This window comes from Platichthys flesus, chromosome 13, assembly GCF_949316205.1.
Source record: "Platichthys flesus chromosome 13, fPlaFle2.1, whole genome shotgun sequence".
Classification (NCBI taxonomy): domain Eukaryota; kingdom Metazoa; phylum Chordata; class Actinopteri; order Pleuronectiformes; family Pleuronectidae; genus Platichthys; species Platichthys flesus.
The window spans coordinates 7161098-7183953 of NC_084957.1; the positions used below are offsets into that span (position 1 = coordinate 7161098).

Sequence of the window (22856 nt, forward strand, 5' to 3'; positions counted from 1 at the left end):
CTTTATTTTTACTATGCAATGATGCATGTGCATACATATTGAGACTGCACACAGGCCTATTTTTGTCAACAGGCCAAATATGGATGAGTAAGAAAGCAATGGCTTGTCTAGCGACACGATGTGGGACCTCTCATGAGATGACATGATGAAATTGGGCCAACATGTGATGCAGAGTTATACACTACCGCCTCTCTAACACATGTGATGAGGAGATATATTTGTGCTTTTGAGAAAAGCTACAAAATATTCATGTTTCTTCCCCCTGAACACTGTAATCTATGCTACAGAACATTATTTAGACGAGAGGAGATACGACGCAGGCACAGGGCCTAGAACATTTTGCCAAACAACACAAAAAAGTGTGTTGACTGTCCAAACACCCGACATAACAACAAAACAACAAATATCTGAAGAAAGGTAAATGGCAACACCATGAAGAGGAAACATCGTAAAGCAGCAAGTCTCTCTGTGCGATCACTATAAACTGTTCAGAATGACATCTGCACCCCCCCCCCCCCCAAACTTCCTTACAATTTAAGGGACGACATGGAAATGAATCAAGACTCTGCCATGAGAAAAGACTGGGATCGAAACCAACATGCTACACTACATGGAACGTGAAGTATCAGAACATGTTAACCTATATAAGTGGATGTTCTCCTCATTGTACCTTTAATAAAGAGCATGTTCCTGCATCACATCTATACATTTTCATGACATGTTATCAGTAGTACGCCATCAAGGCTAATTTATGCTAAAGGTTAGATATGTATGAAACAGGGAGAGTCTCCTGTCTGTACTCTGTATTCATTTGTGTTTTGAAGAAGTCATGCCTGTGCACGTTCTTACGGACACACCGGACAACCGCACACACTCTCGCCCAAGGGCACGCCCGGGGTGCGTGTTCGCATCCCTACATCCGCTGGCAAGAGGTCACTTATGGTGAGACACATGTTAAACCTGACATTCCCAAAGTGTTTTGTGGACTGAAACACTTCTCTTTTCATTTTTCAGGGAACTAGGCATTTGAGGGTGATCGTGCAATCGCTGTAGCTGCCTTGTTACAGTCCAGCATTTACAAGTCACTTGTTGCTTTCCTTCTGTTCAGTTGGACAGAGCCAGAGAGAGAGAGAGAGAGAGAGAGAGAGAGAGAGAGTGAGAGAGCGAGAGAGAGAGAGAGAGAAAGAGAGAGAGCCTGGAGAAATATCCAGTTAATTGTGGATAATTTACAGAAACACCATTTAGCAAAAACATACCAAGCTGGTTGGTTGTATTTCCTGTTACTCTCACGAGCTCACAGCGATTGAGCAACAACCTTGACTTCAAAAGAGTCATCCATTTTTTCCAAAAGATAAGCGTGTATTTAAAATGCACCCAGCCACTCAATACAATTTGTTTTTCTAATTTGGAGACAGAAGCTATGATTAACCTTTGTATCTGAGGTAAACGCTGTGTACCATCTGGGTACCTGGAGGCTCCAGAGAGGATCTGAAATCGAGCCTCACTGGGTGGCAGCACTTCAGACCGCCTTAACAATATGCATGGTTTGTAATGCAAGGAGACAGCTGGCCCTTTTTTTTGGGCCGAGCCTAAAGGGGGAATAACACATGCCCAAGCATTGCTCGACGTTAATTACACCTGATTGGCCCTCGGTATTTCTATCAGCGGTTGGCTCCCAAAGTCTTCGGTTCTAATGGAGAGAGATGAGTTTAGCACCTGGGTGCAATGGGGGGGAAAAGAGAAATCTAAAATATGTTTCCTAATTTATCTCTCTCTGATATTCGGCCTGTAGCCAAGTTGACTGGCTGTCGGCAGTTATTGACAAACAGACAGCATGCCAATGGATAAAAGAGAGATATACTCATAGAATATTTTTTTATGTTGGAGAATTATCTGTCGATTTTGAATGGTTCCCGGAGGATGAATACCAATGTTTTTGGCAACCTTGTATCTTATGAGTGAAACTACCCAGTTCGCTCCTTTGATACAAAGTAAAAGACCGAGTTATTGAAGGAAAAACCTTTATGTTCAAACATTTTTCTCAATAGCACATTTCACTCCTTCAGATTGTATTGTCATGTAAAATGCTCACATACTTCTTCTGTTCACCCTACCCTCCACCTTAATGTCACCCAGGCTCCACTGTGTGATTCAGATGTGCCCCCTCTTTATTAATACATAACCAGTTCTTTCTTAACCAGAAGAAAGAGTCCATTGTGAATTTTACAGTCAAACCTTGATGAAATGTTGAGGTCTGTAGAGGATCAGGCCAATTTAAAAGCAAAGGCATGCTAAGCTACACAATAAAAAAAGCATTGGGCACAAGTAGAATATAACAAAAGTAGAAAATAATAAATAAGTAAGCGACTGGACAGAACTTGTCTTGTTGAAGCTTGACTGAGACAAAAGGCTAAAAGGTTCATATAGTTGAGCAGCAGCTGTAGGCCTAGAGTTTGTAGCAGAAAATGATGATTCCTATAGTGAGCTGGAGAACAACACTGGATTTTGATGTACAAAAGTATTGGCAAAGTTAGACAAGACAAATAGAAAGTTCGATAAAGCTGAAAACACCTGGTTGTTATTGTGGTCCACTGAGGGAGGCCCCAAACCAGTCGGTGGAGCAACCAGGTAACGAAGGAGCTGTCAAGTAGCACACGGCGGGGGGAAGGTGTTGCTCATAAAAGTTTGTTCGTCACTCCTCCGCCCCCGCGTCTCTCGGGAAACGAAAAGAGCAACCCAGGACAGGACTAACCTTCCTCATTAGTTTGTCTGGTATCTTTTTGTCCACTGTCCAAATGCCACTGCCCCAGCAGACCACAGGAGATAGTTCCTGCTGCCACAGAGCTCCACAATGGACTTCAGGGTTACTTGCATTCTGCCTTAGTCTCAACACTGGCTCTGTTCGTGCAAAGTATATCCATGCAATTGTTTGCAATTTGTAAAGATACATAAACTTTACTGCCGCTTTCAAACATGTATGAACTCCAGATAATCCCCTGTTATTATCCGGAAGGGGCTGCAGGTGAGAACGCAAATGTCAGAGTCAGTTGCTCCGGAGTTTTTCCTGCCAGCCCTCGAGGAAAATTCAATGCTCAAGTGAGACCATGTGAGAATGAAACAAGAAAATGTCCAGAGAATTCCCATCGAGCAAACATATCGATTAACATGCGACGGATGCAAAACTGAAATCAAAAATAATACAAATATCTCAGGGTAAAGGATAGGAATCAAAGTTCTTCCAAGACACCACCCCTCATCTGAATGAAACATTCTCCTGTTGTTGTGAACACGTCTGACCCAGACAATCTCCTGCTGAATTCTTTATATTCTCATGTTCTTATCTGAAAATGGCTTATGTCTGTTTTGAGGAAATTGTCCATAAATCACAGAGTTGGGAGGTTTGATCCCCACTTTTCTCTTTTCCATGTGCTACACTGTCTTTGAGCAAGACACTGAACCCTAAATTGCTCCAATGATTCCCCCAGTGGCTTTCTTTCATTTTAACTAGAGTAGTTGGGTAATGCTTTGTTCTGTCAAAGTCTATCAACGACTCCTTGGTTATAACAATGAGCTGGAAGCAGGTTCACTCAAAAACCTCCTCCTGTGATCCTGTGCATCCAGCAACACAAGAGACGATTGTTTGAAAGCTTTTGTGTAATTTGGTAATTTACTAAAGCCCCAGATGATGAAAGCGTATAGAAAAGAACACAGGAATACAAACAAGCCTCAGTTTACTGTTCCCTGTTCGTTTCAACGTCATTCACCCTCATGCTGGCTAGGAGAGAAACAGCAGCACCTGCTTGGCATGTCATGTTGGGGTTGTCCTTCGGGATGTCTACCCTCATCAAATGCTGCTAGAGACTTTGATTATTGATGATGTTTTCCTACATGAGGCATCTATTGCACTTCTGTCCGTCCTGGGAGAGGGATCCCTCACATGTGGCTCTCTCTGAGGTTTCTACATATTTTTACCCTTTTAAAAGGGTTTTTAGTAGTTTTTCCTTACTCTTGCTGAGGGTTAAGGACAGAGGATGCCACACCCTGTTAAAGCCCTATGAGAGGAATTGTAGTTTGTGAATATGGGCTATACAAAAAAAAAATGAATTTGATTGAATCCACACACGTTTATGAGCTCAGCTGTTTGGGCCTGATTTATGATGTATGATCAGCAAGGTGCACTGTCCCACAGCTCAAGGTTTTTCTATCTATTAGGTTTTTCTAATGCAAAGCTGAGCATGATGTGTGTGTGCAAAAAATATGAATTTGATGAGCTCAGAACTATTTTTTGTGTTTCACTTGAAGCCACTTGAATCTCAGTCACTCACCCTAACCAAGAGTTATCTTACAATAATGAGAACAAGGGGTAACTTGAGTATCTTGCATCTTCCCCTTTAAAGCCAGTCATTGTAGAATATATTCCCATCGTAACCATTAGCATCATGCACCTTAATGTGTTGCCAAAGAAGACACAACCAAAGCACTAAGATAGACAGCAGCAGCACAAGTGCTCCACTTGGCAGCCACAACAACAGGCACTTTGACATCTCCACCAAGCAGATCATTAGAAGCAAACATAACAATACCTGGAATTATCGTCTACAATGAATCTACTGGTTTCAAACACCTACAAGGATCAGCACCCTCATAGCTTACTGACATTAGCCAGTCTTACAAGATCCACCTGAAATTGAGCCAAGGCATCCCATCATGACATTCCAGCACCATGAAAGCACCATATATTCAATTCTTTGGTGTTGCAAAGGTAAAAAAGTAAACCAACAGTGACACACATGGGAAACTATTAAATGTGCGATGCGATCATTCTTGGGCTCTGATAGCACAGGGAGGTGAACCCTGACTTGTGTCTTCAAGTGTGCTTGTGGGCGGCCGACCACTGACATTGGAATGGTCATTGCCTAGAGTTGCAAAAGTCTGACAGGAGCAGGGGAACTTCGAGAACAGACATGACTATTTCCTCCATAAATCTTTCCTAAGTGGCAAGATCAGCAACCCGGCTTTTTATAGACAATTTAAGAGCATCAGCAGGAAGAGAAAGATTATAAAATGTGTGTGGCTTGAGTTTTTTTCCCGATAGTGCTCGGCTGCATGTTGGGTTAAATCGCTCTGAAGGCTCGCCTTGAAGCAACTGATGGGTTTTTAATTCCCGGTCATTTTTCAGTTTGACGTATTGACAGCCCCAGCAGTGATCAGTTCATTTTTAACCGTGACCATAGAGTGAACATACAGATTGGAAGATGAGATAGCTCTCCATGATGACCACCCGAAGCTCTTTACAGTACAGTGTATTGATATTCACAATACATTCACACAGTGCACCTTAGGGCAGCACTTTTTCTATGAGGGGGTCAGTGTCTGGCCCGAGGACACTTCGGCACGCAGATGGGGAATACTGGGATCAAACCGCCTCATGTTTACAGGACAACCGCTCTTCCCCCTCAGCCACAGCCGCCCCCAAGATCATGTATTGACGGGACCTCGATACTGCCGTTCTGTTCCACGGTCACTACTCTGCACACTCTGTCTCCAAACGACGTCAAAAGGCACAAGAACCCTGGGAAGAAGTGGTGACGCCTCTCCCATTTTTAAATATAATCTGTGTCATGTTCACTTGAGAATGCACAAAATCAAGGGTCAAAAGGGATTTTAACACATGTGGTTCGTAGATGAAGGGGCTTGATTTTCAAGTACTGGTGATTATCTGATAATTATGTTCGTCTCATCCATGCTCTGGCTGAACAATGTTAAAAAGAGGTATGAAACACTTGTAGGAGCTAGAGTGGCCCAGTCGAGCACACACCTCCATCAAGACAAAAGAATGTTCAATTCTTTCCATCGAGATCCATAAAGGAAAAATATCAATTAAGTGTCCTATTTTCTATCTTGAGGAAAGTGTTACAAGTTTCTGGAGCCAACTCTTTAAGCACATCAAACCAGAAGAGTTCATCAACAAGCCTCTGACCTGCACTTGCAACGAGGGAAAAATAATAACTGCCACTCCAATACTGGCTGACAAGATTATTAGAAAATTGATTCTGTAAATATGTTGCTGCTGCTGATTCTGGATTTGTATGTATTTAATTTTTCATGTATCTTATCAGGATTTGTATTTGAAGAAGCAAAAAAACACAAACCACCCAGAACAGCTGACAGTGGAGCAAGAACAAATCTGCTCAAAATTATTGATAGTATGTATTATGATGTAATATAATCAACAATATGGACAGCATTTCCTCAGTGTCCACACAAAAGCACCTGTCTCGTAGGTCTGCTGATGCCTCTCACACACACAAACCCCCCTCCACACACACACACACATATACACACACATATACACACACATATACACACACACACTCCTCCCACACAGAGAAGTGCTGGCGGAGGACAGGAAGGATGTTTCTCCATAGGATAGGGCCAGAGTGAATGGACCGGACGCCCCAGGCGTTAATAGAATGGAAAATAAATATGTGACTAGCACAGTGGCTGCCAGACAATTCTGTTGAATTTTATGGAAAATACTGCATATACCACTTGATACCCCAGCATTTGGCAGCAAATACTCGAGTCATGGTGAAATTTAAATGTCTCCTCTAATTATAGATCCAATTTGTGTGTTTTCCTGGGAGCTCTCTGAGGCAGTGTCCCGGGGCATCTCGTATTCAGACAGCGGCTGTACCGAGATATATACTATGAAATCAGCGTGTACATAGCAACCGTTTTTATCAGAAACTGAATATTTGTGGGTGTTTTATGCAAATGTAAAAAAAACAATAACAAATCATTCCAGTAAAAGGTAGGTATTCAAGCAAAAAGTTGTGGCAAAGTCAGAATGGCAGGTGCGTGGGAAGAAAATGATGAACATGTACTCACGTTAAACGCTGTGTGGGATGTGAAGGAACTGGAGTCAAATATTTTTTGTGCAGAAAATGCTGCAGAGTGGACAACTGTACGGCTGAGGACAGCATGATTGACAGCTGAGGCCGACTTACAATTGGTCGAGTGCACCTATAAGCGGGACCCCGATACTGTGGCTCCACATCACGACCGTGACAGTGAAGTCTCCGGCACCACGCAATGGGAAAAGCAAAAGACATATCTGGCATATTTGGACTTCACTTTTTGTACAAAGGGAGGAAGTGGAACCGTGTCATCCATGTTTAAATGGACTCTATGCATCACCCAACCTTGAACCAACTGTTTAATCCACGTTGCTGTATATGCTTTTTAAATAATAGTATATCCCTGTTATTGTAATCACAAATTATACCAGTTTAACATGTGGAAGGAAACTAAAACTTTGAAAAGCAATTTGCAATTGCGAAGCTATGATTGGGCAACTGCTCTCCGGTAGACTTAGTCTCTAAAAGGGCCAACTGATCAACAGTGAGTGCTTTTCCCTGAGCTGATATATGAATTATTCATCGTGATTAACAAGCCTATGATCCCATTTTACAAACTGCATAAAAAAAAATCATACAGACTACCTCATTAACGGCACACGCATAAAACTGCACACGCATAAACTTCACAGCCAAAAGTCCTGCTCCGTTTGACAATGTGGCCATTTTTACCTATTATTTTCATGCTCTCCCTCTCTCTCTCTCTCTCTCGCTCTCTCTCTCTCTCTCTCTCTGTTGCTCACTGAACCGTGTGACGAGACGATGAGTTGTGCCGCACTGTAAAATTTGTCTCTGTCAAGCCAGTGACTTCTGGCGGCCGCGGCTCGGGGGGAAACATCTGCTGGTGGCAGTGAGGCCAGGCGTTGGCTCGAGAAGGGTTCACAGTAAGTGATAAGGGGGCAAGTGTCTGTCGGACAGGGGGGCTAACCATTACAAATGAGAATATTCCTCATCCGTGCCGCACCCTTCAGAGACACTTAATAAAGAAGCCACTGTAAGGACGCGAGCTGAAGTGCACCTGCTTAAGAAGAAAGCTGCTTTGTTCAGAGATCACGTGGAGAAGAAGACAATCATGAGCGTCCAGGATTTGACTGGCGAGAGTAACCTTGCACCTGCCTGTTGAATAAATAGGTACTAGCATCTTTAAGCCCACACTGCGGACAGATGCACTTCACTCTGAATGGCCAATATGATCGTATTAACACAAAGCCCGAGTCCACCCTCAGGATGAATCCGTAAGGGCATCGGCAGCGGCCAGCTCCAGTTTCAGAAGCGAGGGTCATTACGGGGCATTACAGCGGGGGCCGTGCAGACCTTGTTAGTGGGCACTTAACCATCTGTACACAAATGTCCACTTGAGCACACTGTAATATTTCCACACACAGCCGGGCCTCATCTCCATACTGACCTCTGCAAACTAAAGTGTCCTTTCAAGCCCATTCGAGCATAGAGGCAGCGTTCATAAAAAACACTCCCCTCGCTGTGAAAGACGAACCCATCGCAGAGATGCTGTCACAAAAATATTCAGAGCTACCGACGCCACCTCAAAAGCTCCCATCTGTCCACCTCTCCCTCTCTACCTCCAGTCCCCCCCCCCCCCCTTGCTTCTTGTTACTTAGAAGTCCCCCGTCTTTATGTCAAGGAAAGGGCATGTCTGGCTAGGCGAATGATTTGGTCAGACTGAAGACACCAGAGAGGAAAGAAGAAAAAAAAAAAAGAGCAGGTCACCAAAGAGTCCCACTGGCTGATGGGTAATAAACCGTGTCATTGAAATGTGAGTAGAATGCAAAAGGACGCTGGGTATTTATGTGGCCGCATGGGCTGCGACACAACCGGGGACTAGAGGAAAAACACATTTCCAAAAGCCTGGAGATGAGTACAAAATAATTAAGATAAATACAGCTACTGCAATAATAACAAAATGCTGAATATCTGTAAAGCAACTGGCATTTAGAAAACTAATTCCGTACATTCAACAGCGGCCAGATTATTGCATGTGCATGAAGTCGAAGTATAGACTGCCCCCCCCCCCCCCCCCCCCCCCCCCCCCATCTGCAATCTATTGTATGTGGCCCTGGAAACAATCAAGTCTATGAAGGAGTGAGTCCAGGACAATGTGATTGGATGATGAGGTCAGCCCTGTGCACTCGTTTGTTGCAGCGTGTAAATATGAACATTGGAATGAATTATTCTGTTTAAAAGTCTTGGCCCTAAAGAATTCCTTCCGGACTTAATTTCCACTCTAGGGACACACGAAATAATGAATGCATCAACATGCTGCAAAAAACTGCCGCCTTCCATTGTTTTCCTTCTTGGGCTGGATATGGAATTTGTTTCTGTAAAGTCAAAAGTGCGAGCCTCACCTGGTTCTTCAGATCCAGCTTCGGGCACGGCCGACCCCCGTTGAACGCTTTCTCCCGGAGCCACTTGGAGCGGATCTTCAGCCCGCCGCCGCAGGACGCACTGCAGGGCGACCAGGCCGACCAGTTGCTGAGCTTACAGTCCAGGGGACAGGGAACGTGGCAAATCTCCACCATGTAGCCTGGGATTGAATGTTGGCAGACAGGGAGAGGAGAGGGAGGCCTGATTTAAGACTCGGTCAGCAGCTGCAGCGTGGCGCACATTAATAATGTCCGACGGACGTGCCACCGGCCCGCACACCACCAGACCATGGTCTCGCTCGCCGTGACACACAGAGCTAATTATGTGACTAATGGCCGTCTCACTCCTGCACTGAGCCAACATGGCTGAGTGGAACTGCTCCAGGGGGTTTCCACACTGTACTATGTATTTTGTTTTCTACTTTTGTTTGTTTGCTGCCTGAGTCAACTTCGTCATCATTAAACATAAGACTGCCTTTAGCATTGGAATGGAATTTTGACAACAATGTGGGCACATAAAACAAAACAAAATATGTTTTTGCTTAAAAAAACTCCAAACATGTAAACTTCCCTTGTACATAGCTAGCTCACTATCCAGCCATCCCTAAAAAAAAGACAGGATGAAAACTCAAGACCTTCTTTTTCAGTCCGGCTTCCAATTCAATTCAATTTAATTATTTGTCGACTTGTTTTACTATATTGTATATCATTTGTAATTTTTTGATCATATTCAGATTATTATCCTTTTTATGCACTTCATTTATTTGTATCTGCTAATTATGCAATTCATACACTGTGTTGTAGGTCTGTGAGTTAAAATGTCAAAATTCACATTTCTGTTGATCCCACCTGAGTCCGTGCAGAGCGTCGGGTTGACCAGGCGTCCCCGCTGGTCAACGCAGGCCACCGCCCTGTAGCGCCGACCTTGGCCACATTCCTTCACCTCCCGCTGGCTCATCCACGCCTGCAGGGACCCAGAGAGCGAAGGGGCAGGGAGGATGCAGGCGGACCAGTTCCCAGAGGGCTGGGACAGAAACTCATCGCAGGGACAAGCCTCTGTCTCCTCCAGAGGGAACAACCGCTCATTGGAGCAGTGCTCCTTCTTTTTGCTGCGACCTGCGACAGAGGACGGACAAAGCAAGGGGACGTTACTCTCCACTGGGGGGGGGGAGATAAACAGTGCATGAAAAGGGTTTACAGCTGACAATGATCCACATCGGGAGCAGAGGCTGAGCTGCTGAATGCAGAGAGAGCTTTATTGTTATAGAGTGTCAAAAAAACTATTGTCACTATGATCAAATTAAATCCCACCGACCTATATTGTTAATTTATTCATGATCATTCAGACTGCAGTCAAACCCTTGCAAGACATATTTGTGCACACTTCATTACCGGCTATAAAATGAATGTAAATTGTTAATTTGTATGATTGCGACTGTGGATGACAGAGGGCAAATAAAAGCAGCAGCAGTCTTTGTATTTATTTTTAATGTTGTTGTCTCCATCAGTGTACCACATCTGACTCCCTCTCTCTCAACTCCATCATAGCACGGCAGCTTTTCTCCCATGCAAGCACACATTATATCCAACATCACTATAACCACAGGCTTAGCTTTACTTGGGTAAGATCACTCTTGCGATTTCTTGCATAAATCATTGTCTCGATCTTGACACCTTGAGGTGTTGGACTAGAGTCTGGCTCATTATTCACCCCAACATGATGTACACTGTAAAAAAAATTGAGCAGAGACAGCGTTGCTCTCGCCTACAGTAAAATATGCCTTTAAAAATCACACTTTGAGAGAAGATGACATAGTTGTGTGATGTTGTTTGTGTTCATCAAATTAAACCTAAGATGGTCCCTGTCATTAGAAACACATGCACTCGTAAAGAGAGTTTTTACATACACTTTAAATACACAAATATTACATAGATTAAAATCTAATCAGGTAATATCAAAGTGCAAGTGACACCGTGACCTTTCACCATCTCGACAGGTCATTCTTAAGGACAAGTTAATGTTGGTGTCATATGTAATGAAATTCACAATGGGTTCACAACATGAGTTCATGCAAACCTTGACCTTTGACCTTCAACCCTCAAATTCTAATTGGTTTTTCCAGGAGTCCAAGTGATGCTCATTATATATTTGAAGATATTCCCTCAAGGCGTAATGACTGCCACCAACCACTGACTATTGCCGGCGCTGGGGCAAAACTACAATGTGTACAACATTGTCTTCTCACTTTTAAAAGCCACAAGATTGACAGTACATCAATAACAATAAGAACCAGTGATTCAAATTAAGCAAACCAGCTGAATCTATCTTTCTTATAGTTTGCCTTTTAGTCCTTAAGAGAATGTTAATGGAACAAATGAATAGCTAATCTGTCATAACTGCTCTTTGTCCAGTGGCAGCGAGGCACTTTTCCCCGCGTGACGTGCACTCGAAAGGTTCTGTGAATAACCTCGGGAACGATTAGTGCTACGTGCAAGAATATTCAACTTTAATTTTTGTCCTTATTTGAAAGCCCCTTTAGGAAAGGTGCATACTTAATGTCTGTGTTATGTTACTACAGCTATATGCTCTGAAATTAAGAATTGCAAATTGTTTTTTCTATATAATAAATTCAAAAAACACACACGACTTGTTTCTATATCATACAAATGACAATTTTACGTTTGTAATCGTATGGCAACCTGCTGCTGGTGCCGTGTTCTCCCGCTGAGGAGAAAACAAAGAAAGCTCCCTGACAAATTTCTCCTGATGAACATTTCTGCCATGTTTTTTTTCCGTCCATGACGTCTCCCCAGCTCACAGTGGTTGACTGTATTATCAATGACCAATGGGGAATAGGCCGCCTTTGCTTCACAGGCGTTGACAATAGTTGAGAAATGGTCTTAGGATGAAAAGCTGCGTACATACTCACACACTGTTTTATCCTCTGTCACTGAAGTGGAGCTCAAGAGTTATTCTGTGATTTACTGCTGTAAATTTCTTATTAGTAAATCAACTTTCTCTCAGTCCACCTCATTTTGTTTTATGACACTAAATCATGTCTTATATATCCCACAATGCCTTTTGGCGACCCCCTTGTCACTGTAAAACAACAACAATGGATTTCCAGGTCAAAGACTGAGACGTCTTTCAATAGAGAAAACTGCACCGAACTGATTTCAGTTACACAAGAATCATTATAATCAATGAACATGAGAATTTCACAGAGAATTGGCAGCAAATGATTCTTTCGTGATTTCTTTTAATCCTTTAAAATGTTATTGAAACCCCCCCCACCCCCAGCCCAAACTCCTTTATTTAATGAGGTTTACAATTATTATTATTTTTTTATTCAAAACTTAAAAAAACCCATTAAGCCTTAATTCCGATCTGACTGTTAGAGGCAGATTCCCAAATATAATTAGGCATCAAAGAATTTGTCCTGTCCATCATATTTGATGAACGCTGACATTTTAGCAGGGACGTGAAAAGCTTGTGTTCCTCTCGCACACTGTCACTGTTAATATCTTGAAAAGTAACAGACACAACCTGCCGTCCATCTGCTCTAAATGTCTCTGCCCTGATCGTGATTGACTGTCGGCTTCACCAGGAGAATGGGACACGAGATAAGACAGATTTGCTGTTGCGTTCTAAACAGCCATTTACATCCTGCTGTAATTGAAATGTAAATGTTGCCGTAGGGCGTCCTCGTCATGGACACGTCACATGCAATGCGGTTAATGCATTTCACGAGAGCGCTGACTGGACCCTGGCAGGGGGGGGGGGTTCCTTTGAAGGCTTGTAATGCAGAGAGACAATCCGAGGTATTTGTATTTGGCAGATACAAAACGTCAGACATATCTTCATGTTTCACGGCTCTGCAAAGCTAAATAGTTTGGATTAATTTCCACTAAACCTTTTTTTCTTTCTTGGCGTAATGGAAATACCTCTGTGTACCGGTATTTAGACCTTGAATCCCTGACCAGCGAAAAGTGCTTTAGGTTTCTGTTAAGAATTCTTTGAATTTCAAATGAAGCCTGAACAATTGAAGGGAGGAACAAACCCATTGAGACCGAAATGAAAAGGAAAAGCTGGTAGATTTGTTCTCTTCATCTAGAGCCAACATCAAGTGAAACATTTTAACTTGCTCCAAAAATTCGGTTTATGACTCAATATGTGCGTTTAAATCTAATAACAGACACATCAGCCTCGGTTCTACTTGTATTATGGTAAATCTAACACAGACCTCAACAGGTCATTTTACCATTTACCTCCGAGCGCTTTGTGTACACACAGCCCAACTCTACACTCATTGGTCGTGTTCAAATATCACGTATAGAGTACTATCGACAGTTTGCTACAATTAACTAAGATTACATAACAGAATTTACTAGTCATACCCGGGTGAGTCACAGTGAATGTTCTGCGTTTACAGAAATGAGCAAGAGAAATGTTTTTTACCCTGAACGCTCACACAGCCCCAGGCACACTGCTGTTTTGATCCAAAGTTAATATTTATCAGAAAATGATTCCTCCTTCTGTTATGTCATATGATGATCATATGAAGTGAAGACAGAATGAAGTCAGAACATAACCCTAGGCATTGTTACTATTTGGTAATATCTCAGAATCCTCAAAGAATACAGATATTACCTGAAGCTGATGAAAAATAACAAAGTCCTCATAATATCACAGCAACCGAAAAGATCATTAGTCGTCATCATATGAAATTCGTTCTTTAAAACAGTTGGCATTGACTGTTTGACAGAGTGCATATAAAGGAAATGGAATCAAACCACTGATGCTTTTTAACTTATTTTTTTCATATGTGGGAAGAATAATGTGTTTATTTCTTAATCCGAAAGTTACACTGCCAGGATTTCAAAACTTAAATATATAAATGATAACACACAACCTATAAAAGGAAAAGCAGATTCATTGATATTGCTTTTGGGCAGCGTTGCTTATGAAGGTGAGATTTTCTTTTTGCTTGGTTAAAATCAATCCCGCTGGAAACCACAGAGCAGAGCCAGTCCTCACTTTGTGAACAAAGCTCGGTTGTGTCTTTAATGAACCGCAGCCCACAGAGAGTCAGGAAATAACTACACAATTACCATAATTAAAGTGAAACACCTTGTTTGTGAACTTCAAAATAACAGACTTTCTTGACCTGGGCCGAATGGAGTTTTTTGTTTTTTTTTTACTAATCCTGCTAAACGTGTGCACTTGTGTATTTGTTTCCTGGATCCCGGGCGTCCTCCGCCTCCCGTGTGCCAAGTGACAGCTGCTCCTGAAGTGGGTCTGATTGCAAACATTCCTCACAGAGTGTGAACTCACTGCTGTCGCACGGCAATCCACCGACAATCTGTTCAATCCACACCGCTGCTGGTGGTTGATTGAAGAGTGCGAGCGCAACATCGCTTAACTTTGACAACTGCATTACTTGCAACGGCGCCGCGCTGGCACACAGGCAAGAAATCTGCATCGGGATCTTTAATATTCAACCTGCTCTAACTGCACGGCATCATTTCTTCAAAGTGATCTCTCGCTACTCTTTATTGTGATGATGCTCCATTTACAGTCATATTGCTGTGCGTTCTTTTTTGTCCTTATGAAGCCAGAGTTTTAGTTTTCACATCTGTCGGTATGTCTGCTTAGGTCCATGGGGATGTCAACTCCGTCATAAGAGGACGGTCCTCGTCGACACGGTTACTGATTGGACATGAGCTGACAAACTCAAATGGAAGCTGACCTTGAGGAGAGGCGGAGACAAGGAGATCGAACGCTACCCTCATAACACAATTTTCATATAAAACAATACCTGCCCTGTGGTTGTGTGACTCCGCCAACTGGTGCAGTTTCAGTCTACAGACATTTTGTCCCTAGACTTATATGGTCCCCTTGAGATTTGACCTCTGAAATGTTTTAATCTAAGAGACAAATTGTCAAAGTTTAAACGAAATTCACAAAAGACAGACTTAAGAGAAGAGGCTAAAACTTTTGTTGTCCAGAAACATGACGCATCCTCACAACGATGTGTGTCCACAAATGAGTATAATACAAACCCAACTCTGTCTAATCTGTGCTAAGACGTATTGCAAATGAGGAGTGAGTCAAGGTGCTTCTGATAAAAGACGTCAAAAGATGGATAGACTATAGATAATTGATCACCTCTCTAGTGAAATGTCCCCATGAACCTTTATTTCCTCCACTTTCCTGCACAGACTGGGAAAGATTAACATGATGGCTGTTCTAAAAGCACTGTTGCTGCTGAGTCACGTTTTATTTGACCTCGGATGTTATTAGCTGATCATAACATTTGTATTTTGATATTTGTGGATTGACAGAACAGGCTGAATCGATCCGTGCCCATTTCTTTCTGGAACCTGATTTTTCGAGGGCGTTTTTCCGACTGAGAGACACAAAAAGCAAGTTAACTGTCGGTTCAGTCAGTTTTACTGCGGGAGAGTGAAGACGCGCAGAGAAGATGACTGGGTGAAAATTGGACTTGAAACGGTTTTCAAGGACATAATGAAAGAAGCAGTTGTTCCCACAGTGAAAGAGGTCTCAAAACATTCACGCCGTGCATTGTGTGCCAGTACGGTTGACACGGTTGATAACTTATCTTATTAGATTTAATGTTTGGAGAGTTATTTTGCAGTATTTCTTAAGTTGCAATGTCCATAGCTCACAATACACACAAATCTGTATTCCAGGAACATTTGAGTCATAAAAGAAAAAAAGTCTTTCAATTCTAGTGCTGCACACCTGCCCTGAAATATAATGCCTGATATTAAATCCATGCACTGTGAGATATGTGTGCAATAAATCCCACAGAAATGTTCCATGTGCAGTTGGTATCATGCTTTTCCCCAGTTGATGATTGATTCAATCAATCAATCAATGAATCAATCAATCTTCAGGTATATAGCATAGTTAATAGATTAAAATGTGACCTAAATTAAACCAAAATTCAAGATAAAACTAAATATCCTTTAAGAGCAGAGACACACGACTGAATCTTGACTTTTTAAAAGACACATAAAGGACAGAAAAGATAAAACTGATTCATACAGTAGAATAAAATTAAGATTAAAAATCAGGTAAAGAGAGCAAGTAAGAATACTTCAGTATTTCTATAAACGTTCAGGCAGAATTATCACACATTAGGTTGTTAAAGGCTTCCTCTGACAAAGAAGAGAAACGGCCCAATTCCTAATGGCTCAGTAACAAAGCCGCACAGTGCAGCTGAACCCTTTGTCTGCAGTTAAGCTCTTACAGATACACACAAACTCTGCCCTGGGATCTGTGCAAGGAATAATTCACAGAACGTAACATGTCCACGGCCGCACGACACTCAACTTGGGGCTTGAGAGAGAAATTAGCCTTGATTCAATAGTTGCCGATAAAGCAACAGGAACATTTTTATCCTCTCACCGTCTGAACATTTTCCACCCGAGGCATTTCGTCAGATTCAGCAGGTTTTAATGAAATGTTTATCATGTCACCACCATTAAGTCATTAGCACATCAGTGTGGAGACTCCGGTCTAATTACCTTTAATAAATAAAATAGAAAAGTGGCATCTTCACTGCTGCTTTGGAGTAAACGCAGTTCTTGATATGGGGCGCTGAATAACTTCAACACACTTCAGCTTCACTGAAAATGAGAAACTAATGTGTGTTTGTTGCTGAAATTACAAAGAGGCTCATCTGCCTTAAGTATTTATATCAACACATAAATCAGTTAAAGACTATAAATGATGTTCTTTGCAGCACTTTTAAAGATGCAACACATCTGCCAGTAATCATTTAGATTCAGTGTAGGAGGCAGTCCCAGCATGCACCATTCAACCAGGCCTGCTGGTAGAGCCACATGCACTTCTATAACCGAGCCAATTATCTGAGCTGCATATACTTTGTAGTGTAATAACGCGGTCAAGTGTATCTCTCGGGCCTGCGTGCACATTAGGGGATCATCGGGTCGAGTTGAGGTCTGATGTAGTCCTCCCGATGGTCGCTGGGGCGTCACAGAGTGGAGTCTGATCTGAACAGATTATCTGGCCGAAGGATCCAGTTTGAAATTTACGAATCGAAATCTGGACGAAAGGAACAGCGAGTGAGAGGGAGCTGAACAGGAAGTGTCAGGAACCGGATGTTGTGTATTAACTTACCCTTTGAAATCAGCTTTAATGAATCGTCAGACCTATACTGAGTTTTCTTTTGTGTGCCTTTTTTTTATTCCCCTCTTATATGAACTGATTACCTTTTCTCCTGTTCTGATTGCTGTTCTTTTAAACCCCATTCAGGTGGAAGGAAGAGTAAAGAAAAGAAGGACAAAGAGTAGCACAGAGAACGAGTGCCAGTTTAACACGTCCTGTTGTCTGTGCTGAACTTTACACAAACAAGCACAGCCAGCCGACGCCTGCAGTCCTCCTCTATATTTGTATTTACTCTGAAGTCACATCTGATTGTTTCTGAGACTCCGTTCAGAAAGTCCTTTGTCCTCTAAGTCCTCCAGTGCAGCAGGCATACGGAGAAGGACTAGATGCAATCTGCTTTTCATTAGTATGTCCTTGCTATGGTCAGTCAACTACTTTATGTGTGAATGTGGGGGAAAGATAATAGTAAGAGTGAAGAAAGGAATCGGATGCTGGGTGTGGGCAGCGTGGGGCCCTGCAGCATCAGCCGAATCAGCAGTTCACAGAATGGGCATGTGTTTAGACTGCGGGAGGGAACATGTGAGGGCCGCAGCTGTCGTGTGGACCTCGAGAATGATGTTGCTTCAAAGAGACACCGCTAACTTCTTCACCACTGGTACTTCAAGCTGTGGCTGGTAAGAACCGGTCAGGAAGCGTCTCTATTTTTTGCCTCTCCATGCTTTAACGCAGCTGCGGAGTTTTCAAACCACAATGGGGCCAGCTTTGTTTCCAAACCTCTCTGTCACAGGCACTTCTTAGAAATTTAAAGTTAGAGGCAGAGCATTAAACCTGTTTTTGGTGTGTGTGTGAGTGTGTTTGTTTGTGTGCAGTGTGTGCGTGCGTAGGAGAGGGGGCAGAGCGCTGAGGCATGGCTGCTCGTTTTATGTCTTTCTCCTTTCAAGTCCTCGGTTTGTAAACACCTTGCCATTACGGGAAATACGTGCATGAAATGAGGCAGGTTGCTCAGTTATGAACACACGAAAATGATATATGCAGCACTCAGCGAACACCTGTCAGAATGTGCAAGCCGGACAATTACAGTCTTGGTGTATTTCCTGTCATCACTCTGCCCTATCCACACTCATACAGATATTTCCCTTCTTCCACTTTACCTTTGTGGCTCTCATCCACAAACTGTGTTTTATAAAACTAAGACTTTAACAAAAAACTCTGGTTTTCCGTATCCACGTGTTCAGGTAAAAGCGAGAGTGCGGGAATTTGATATTACAGCTTACTTTGCACTGCTCGGTCTAATTGCAAATTTGCAGCCACCTTTAGCATCACTGCACCAAATTACCCACAATCGCAGGAATCCGCCCATTATGACTTGGACCATAGTGTTCTTCTATGGTATTTGACGGACTGCAGGCTCTATCGCCACCTACTGGCCCGACATGCTTGTTTGAGTGTTTGTCCATGTTTTTGTGTTCTTCTCTGGATAGATATATTTGAGAAAATATCAAATTTCAAAAATATCCACATTAGCGTGGTAGATAAGGCTTGAGTAACAGGACACAACATTCACAATGCTTGGCAGCGGCTCTCTGGATGAATTTATCTGAGACATCCATAACTTCTCCCATCCCACAGACACGCTGACTTCAGTCCGTGAGAATTACCATTTTTCTCCACATGTTTGAAGTCCATGAGACATCCTCCACCTCCGAGCAGTGATCTGTTAAACAGTCCTCTGGGCCTTCAAAATGACTCCAGTTTAGACACACAGAATGAAGAGTGATACATCTCTGGGTGGCTTATCTGAGCCGAGGCCTTGGTAAACTGCCAACTTCTTAACCCCTGCGACAGAGTGAAACCCACCACGGGCTCGCTCTCCATCAGAGTGTCTGACAGAGAATTTTAAGCGTCGGCATAAAAGAGCTGAAAAACTGACTTATTGTGACCATTACAACGCAGGGAGCGCGAGCACTCTCAGAGAAATCCACCACTGAGCCCAGGCTGATGCCATGTCTTGGATTCGCGGAGCATTATAGAGGGAGACAGGGTGTGTTTACTACAACCCCTCTGGCACCGGATCAAATACTCAAGACGGACAGCATTCTGCCTGGTCTGCATCCACAGCATGTAATTCTGAATTTTTGCCATCTGCACTGAAATAACTACTTAGATTACAAGCAGCAACAGACCTTATTTAGACCAACCAGAACTCTACAGGGACGGAGGGAAGTTCCAGTATCAGAGAGTACAGTGAGAACATTTTGGCTGGACTGGGCCGAGGAAGGTTTTTTTCTCAAACAGTGGTGTTTCAGTACAAGAATAATATGCTGCTAATGCAATAATACTCAAGATTAGATATTTTTCCAATCGATGTGCAAATGAAAAAAGAGGACACTGAAGATTTAAAGCATTGCCTCGCCCTCGTGCAATTTCTGTGTGCACGGAAGCGGCGCCTCTTACCGGTGAGGGAGCGCTGGCGACTTGTGGAGGTGCCACATCCTGTGCATTCCGAGTACTGGGACCATGCAGTTAGGGTGCAGTCATCCTTGCAAGCCACCCGGCACTCTCTGAACTGAGGGGGCAAGGGGCCAGCCCATCGCAGGCACTCCGTCATATTGGCTGAGTCATCGCTCCCCCCGACACAACTGACTCCTGGAAACACAGAGAGGGGGGGAATGTCATTTCATTTATACAAACAAAGCACCCATAACAAATGACACCCCACCAAGTTGACTTTCACTCATGCATGCATCTGTATGGTGATTTAAGCTCTGACTTTCATATTCAGTTGATTGTTTGGTTGACAATGGCGTAGAGATGTTTCTACAGTTCAGTCAGAGCTGCTTTAATGTTAAGATCTATCGAAATGCTAATTCAACCTTCAAGCACAAACACTTCTATCACACTTCTTAAGATAAGTGTGATTTATTGAATGGAACAAGGCATTCATAATAACAGATCAACATCAAAGTGAAGTACTTTAGACAAAATGATGTATACACCAACTAATCAAAGTGCTAGAATCAGATTACAGGGGAATAGAGACGTCACAATGCAGTTCTATAACTGCTACGTGTGGTTATGTGTGTATGAATAACTATGTAGAACGCACATGATGGGTTAACTGGTCTGATACAGCAGTCAATTCACTGGGTGCAGACTTCCAGTCACAGCGAGGCTACATTCGATATCTTTGGAAAATACCCCCAAACAAGTTTCTTTGGAAATTGTTTCCATATCTCCTACGGCAAAATTGAAACTGTCAGAGAAGTGAGGCGGCTCTTTGTCAGGAAAGGTAGATAGGTCAAGGGGAAGAAAAAGAGTAGAGACTGAATATAAGTTGTTCTTATATAAAAAAAACTGTATTGTGATTTTCCCTTTCATTCTGAGGCGTATGGTGCATTTATCAGACCAAACAGCAACAGCATCTACCTTCTTATTCAACAAATAACTGCCTGTCTGTCTGCCTGTGGAATGCATCGTTCATCATTTTGACTTCACACTTGCTTAGTGTATTCTTTTTGTCAAATGTGTCAAATTTGGTTGCAATTTTGGCAATAATATTATAATGAGAATAACAGGGAAGTAGCACTCTGTAGCTACTCAGTGGGGGTGATCTGTGTCAGTCAGACTTAACACAGCACAGGTGCTGATCTCCATCATCATCATTCACACAATCACTTTGGCAATTTGTCTTCAAAGTAAAAGCACAATGTTCGTTTGTTGCTGTTATGCTTTGTATCCAGCTAAATTACCAAGCTTTTATTTTGAAAGTTTGTAAATTTGGGTGAGAAGATTTTGATGGTGGTGCATCACACATCTGAAATAGCCGATATGCTATGTATTTTAAAAAGTTAAATCATTTAAATGTATATAAACCACATTCGATAACAGTAATAAAAGCAAATTCAGTTGAATTTTATGAAAAACATTGACTATAAATTCTTCATTGCTGATAAACCAGGATGACGCATTCTTTTTAACTTTACTCTGCAACAAATACCATAATAAGCTCTGCAGACAACTAAAGGAATAATTCTGAAGCAGCTCCGGAGGATCACCACAGACCAAGAAACAGGCAACACTCCAAACAGGCAGGTTCAGAACAGACACGGCACTTGTTCATAAAATGTTAAAGACACAGTGCAAGTACAAGTTATTGGCTTTTCGTCAAAAGGCAAATGGGGTTATGCTCGACAAACAGTTGAATGGATTATTTCATTGCATAAAAGAGACTTTATGCATTGTTCAATATCCTGGTAAACAGAACCAGCTCGGCAAATAAGGACAAAGACAATGCCTTAATAAGATACATATGTGAACGCACATTACACCAGTGTCACAGGAAACCTCATTACTATGCAAACACATGCAGAAGGTTGAAAAAAAATCGTATCATTAACTCTACAGGGCAAAGCTGTGAAAAAAAAATTCTATTGTTACTATTCTCAAGATACAGACCTCACAAAAACCCACATGACTTCTAAGTTTGAAAGTGACACACTAGCATCAACAGATCCAAAGGGATCTGCATTGCACTGCAAGAATAAGTCTGCTTCAGCCCGAGCTAGGAAGGAATGCTTTAATAACCTTAATAAAAGGTTATTAAAGCAGCTTGAATTAATTAAAGACAATAAATAAAAAGTAAAATTAGAACCAAACAAGGACGTGTGAGGACACGTCTCTGCCGTGTGAGGAGAAGGGAGGAGAAGAGCTTTGTCAGAGGAGACAGGAGCAGAGCTAAATCCTTTTTTTAACTCTTTATTAATAGACATTTTTCACATTTTAACTACAGTCTGCTAAAAAAAATGGGAAAAGGAAAATCAAGAACAAAGTTCAGAAGAACAGACAAATATGACGTGATGGGATCGACTGGAGGTTAAGGCAAGCCTGCCAAATCTAAAACAGGGTGCAACTCGTGATTCGTACAATAATGAAGAGTGATCTGTTTTATTGGCTTAATACACCTAAATCAATTATTTTAAATCAGTTATTATGCCTGATAGTTATTTATTTTAATAAAAAGCCCACAATAAAGATAAAGACTTTTAAATGCTTAGTTGAAATCTAACTTACTCGCTTTTAACAGTTTAAATGATAAGCGACAATTAAACATAACCCAACTCCAATAATTTAACACTAAATAACAGTTTCAGGGTCAAATACCACAGAATATTCCATCTCAAAACTTGGCCGGGGGTCACTGACGCCCACACTGTCGGCTAGTGTATCACATGGGGTTAAGCAACCAGTCACTGAACATAAACTGTATCATTTCCCACACTTTACTGCACTTGGTGTCGGAATTGTTGTTGTTGTGTCGACCAGCTACTAGCTAAATGTAAGTTAACGCTAGGTGCTGCCAGAGCCGCGTAGAGAGTGTGTTGCAAACAGAGCAGTGCT

The 22856-nt window shown here is 42.3% G+C and overlaps 1 protein-coding gene across 1 annotated transcript in view; it reads right to left on the reverse strand.

Annotated features, from left to right (window-relative positions):
- thsd7ba (thrombospondin, type I, domain containing 7Ba) overlaps positions 1 to 22856 on the reverse strand; it is a 128622-nt gene that overhangs the window by 27985 nt on the left and 77781 nt on the right. The window contains exons 12-14 of the mRNA XM_062402751.1: positions 19914 to 20105; positions 10151 to 10417; positions 9284 to 9462 (exon numbers count right to left, since the gene is read on the reverse strand). Coding sequence (XP_062258735.1) covers positions 9284 to 9462; positions 10151 to 10417; positions 19914 to 20105 — 638 coding nt within the window. The remainder of the gene's footprint in view (positions 1 to 9283; positions 9463 to 10150; positions 10418 to 19913; positions 20106 to 22856) is intronic.